Source organism: Aptenodytes forsteri, unplaced genomic scaffold (genome assembly GCF_000699145.1).
Source record: "Aptenodytes forsteri isolate BGI_AS27 unplaced genomic scaffold, ASM69914v1 Scaffold171, whole genome shotgun sequence".
Classification (NCBI taxonomy): domain Eukaryota; kingdom Metazoa; phylum Chordata; class Aves; order Sphenisciformes; family Spheniscidae; genus Aptenodytes; species Aptenodytes forsteri.
In genome coordinates, this window is record NW_008794211.1 from 3,031,463 (window position 1) to 3,035,496 (window position 4,034).

At 38.5% G+C, this 4,034-nt stretch overlaps 1 protein-coding gene across 2 annotated transcripts in view; it reads right to left on the reverse strand.

Moving 5' to 3' along the window:
- HACE1 (HECT domain and ankyrin repeat containing E3 ubiquitin protein ligase 1) overlaps nt 1-4,034 on the reverse strand; it is a 52,970-nt gene that overhangs the window by 38,606 nt on the left and 10,330 nt on the right. For both annotated transcript variants that reach the window (XM_009285021.1, XM_019473546.1), the window contains exons 8-9: nt 3,230-3,331; nt 651-757 (exon numbers count right to left, since the gene is read on the reverse strand). In XM_009285021.1, the coding sequence (XP_009283296.1) occupies nt 651-757; nt 3,230-3,331 (209 nt within the window). The remainder of the gene's footprint in view (nt 1-650; nt 758-3,229; nt 3,332-4,034) is intronic.

The window sequence follows — 4,034 nt, forward strand, 5'->3', positions numbered from 1 at the left end:
TCTGGGCCCATCAATCCAGCCTGTCCAGGTCTCTCTGCAGAGCCTTCCTACCCTCGAGCAGATCAACACTCCCGCCCAACTTGGTGTCGTCTGCAAACTTACTGAGGGAGAATCACTTCTCACAGTAATCACTTATTCTCATAAGTAATCACTTCTCGCACTGCTGAGACAGCACACTGAGACAGAATTTTTGGTCTCATATATATTAGTAGCCATGGAAGGCAGAGCCAGCAAACATGAGACAAGTATCTGAAGTAACAAAACTCTCCTCAAACATACTAAGAAAGCATGCAGAAAGTAAAGATGTGGAAGAAGAGAAAAAAGGAGAGGAAAAAAAAAAAAGGAATGATTGATGGTTGGTTAAAAAGCTTCCCTTCTTAGAGCTGACATAGCCAAAGTAACCAAACAAAAAATACACTTCTCTGCAACTCAAGCTTCTAGGCACCAGCAGCTATACAAGGACACCAACTTTCTCTCCTGAAGTCCTTGTGAAGACAGTGATCTAAACAGGCACTGTCATACAGAAACAGATTTGAGATCCATCTACTCCAGCATGTGTCCAGCATCAGATAGTTTAGATTATTAAAACTATTAAGTGGCACTAACTACCAGGTAGCTTATCAACCTACTTATGATCCTCTCACACTTACCTAAGCAGTTTGTGACCATTTGTTGTAGCAACTTCAGCAAGACTTGTCAGGATTTTAAGATACTGGCTTTCGCTCTGCTGAGACAAGTGTTCCAGAACTTGCCGCAACTGATGTATTAGAACAAAAGAAATTGCAGTGTCATGGAGCGTCAGATCAACATTAATTTAGAACATTTTCACCCCAGTATTAATATCTAGCAATATTAACATATGTCTATGTTGTCCAACATCTAATCTAACCTCAGTTACCATTTCATTATAATTCACAAAGATTACTGAAAAGATACACATTCTAGTGTCAAAGTATGTACTACAAGATATATAATATTACAGAATGCTATGAATGCTGAATGCTTAACCATATATTATTAACTCATAAGAAAAACTTATTTGCATCTGAAAAATGAGCGGGATACACTTTCAACTTCTGAAAGCTAAGAGCATATTTTGAGTTCCATAATTTACCTGTCTCCCCAGTTCACTCCTCAGTTAGTTTATGACACAGTGTAAATGAACCTTGGATCCTGGAGTTTGCTCTCACTACCTTCATTTTTGCTCAAGATACCGAGTGTCCTTCCTCGGATAAGAAGTCACACCCTGCTAATCAATAATTGTTATGATTATCCTCTTCTCAAAATTGCCCTTTTTTTGCTAATACCATCACTTGGCTCACAAAGACTAGATGTTGCAAACGCCCAGACACTGCCCTGTCTTCAGCTCCTTTGTTCTACACTTTTCTCTAGCCTAGACTTTTTTTGCAGATAAATTAACTCTTCAGTGGCACTGCTCTTCATGCATTCCTATTGTATCCTCATTTACTCCCTTCTCTCTCACTTTCAGGAAGTTCAGTAATCCTTCTCACAGAACTGCAGAAAGGTGGAATGAAAAGGAGTATCACAAAGGTAATCTAGTCCAACACTCTGCCCCAAGGCAGGGGCACTTGTACCTGCTATCCAAACTGGCTTTCCCAGTTTTCCTGCCTGGTTTTTAGATGTCTTCTACTCTGGAAGCCCTGCAGCTTCACTAAGTGATCTCTTCCAATACTTCACTGTCCTTGACCATGTGAAAGTTTTTCCTCAGGGTTCAGTTGAATCTATAGCTACAGATGTCTAAGGCAATATCTTTCTCCCTGCAGTCTGTCGATAATTTTTCCAGTTTGTCAAGAACATTTAAAATGAGAGTCCTGACTTCTAACATACATCCAGTCCCTTCACGTCATCATTTTCAGATAATATGAACTGGTCATTATCCAAGACTTCGGGCAGAACAGCTCAGACATGGCCATAGAAAACCATACTTAAAATATTCTTCCATTTTGGCAACGAAGCATAACTATACCATGAATTATCTAACATATTTTGCATACCCTCTCATTCAGATCTTGGTTTTGCACACACCTCCACCATTACTCGGACAGACAAAACATTCATTTTTCTTGTTTATTGTCTTCACTTATACAATACACAATAGTATGCTTTGCCATTTACCTTTCTGTAGAAGGTCTTGTTTGTTCCATGGTTTTAGTCCTTTAACTTTCTCTTTTATTTGAAATCATCTACACCATCTCCCCATGCTTCTAATATACACTTTGAGAATTCTAACCACTGTCATTTTACTCTGTAAAACTCAACCCTGTCTCAGAAATTTAAATACTGTTTCTATACAGACTTATAAATCCTCATTCTTGTAGTGGAAGTAATGGGATTAGAGAACAATAAAAACTTCAAAAATCTAGCAAACCAAGTTCAGTGAAGTGGCAGCCAACACCTTATAATTCTATTGTTTCTTTGTTTTTTTTTAAATTTACAGTCTGTGAGATTGTTTGCAGTTATTTTCAAGCAAACAATATATTAAAAATCTACAGCTAGCTAGATTTGGAAGGGGAAAAAAAAGCATTCCATGCTTCCTTCCCCCTACACAATCAAGAAACAAAACAAACACTCTCTTCCTTGCTTTTTCTTTGCTTTAGATTGTACTACCCCACAATAATAAAAGAAACAAGGTATAGAAGCAGCACTGAAAAAGAAACAGAAGAGTTTCATCTACAGCAATAATAACCAAATGAAATTGCAGCTGCAATTAGAGTCTTTTACACTCTAATTGTAAAAGGCAACTTCATACAGATGAGCGCTCATACTCTGAATGCTCAAGTTCATCCTAAATGATTTAAGCCTCGAGACACCTCCTAGAATGGGTATCTGCAGATAACCACTAAATGAAGGAAAATAGGCCCCATTACACAAAGTAATCGTATATATAGAATGCTCTACCTGCACCTTTGTATTGAAGCTTGCAACAAGTCTGCTCTTTCAATTCTTATACTGTCTAGATCACTCTGACAAATATGCAAAGTTAGAACACTAAATTAAAGCAGATCTACATTTAATCCCAAATTCTTGTGTTTAAAACTATATGAAGACTGTAAATTTTCCATGGGGGGAAAAACGTACATAGCGGTCAACTACTGTGGCACTGATAGTCAACTGCTGGTAGTGTTCTAACCAGGATGCTCATATTAAGCAATCAGATCTCCACAACACAGACAGATCGGTAGCTATAGAACACATAATACTGTATTACCATGTTTTCCCGTAGATCTTCATTCTGTGTCATTTGAATTATTGTCTGGAAAAGTCGAGGATGGTATTGTATTAAGACTTCACAGGTCTCTCCATACCCACCCTAAAAAGCAATAGTTCAAAAACCATTTTAATTAAAAGAAACATTAGAATTGGGGTTTATACTATTATAGGCATTAAAACCTACTGAGGATTACAATTTTTTTTTTTTTAAAATGCTGAATGGAGAAATCCATAGCTAAAATAAACAGAAATGCAATAATGTATCATAGTTAGATATCACAAAAACTTTCAGAAGATGGAATCAAATTCTTTCAGTATGTCGGCTCACATATATCCACTCCCTTTCTTCTGTTTTTTTGAAACGCTTTCCTACTTAGAAAGCCAAAGTTACATTTGAACAACACTTCACCTAACAATTTACCAGAGATTAAAACCAGTGTAATATTTAGCTTCTCTTCCCATTGCTGATGGATGATTTGGATTTAGGATGAGAACAAAGTTGATAACGCACCGAGCACTGGCCCGTACGGGGCCAGTTTTAGTTGTTGCTAGGTAATGCTTACACTAGCCAAGGACTTTTCAGCTTCCCATGCTCTACCGACTGAGAAGGCTGGAGGTGCACAAGAAGCTGGGAGGGGGCACAGCCAAACTGGCCCAAGGGACATTCCATACCATGGGACGTCATGCTCAGTACATAAACTGGGGAAAGCTGGCCGGGGGGGGCCGCTGCTCGGGGACTGGCTGGGCATCGGTCAGCGGGTGGTGAGCAACTGCATTGTGCATCACTTGCTTTGTATATTATT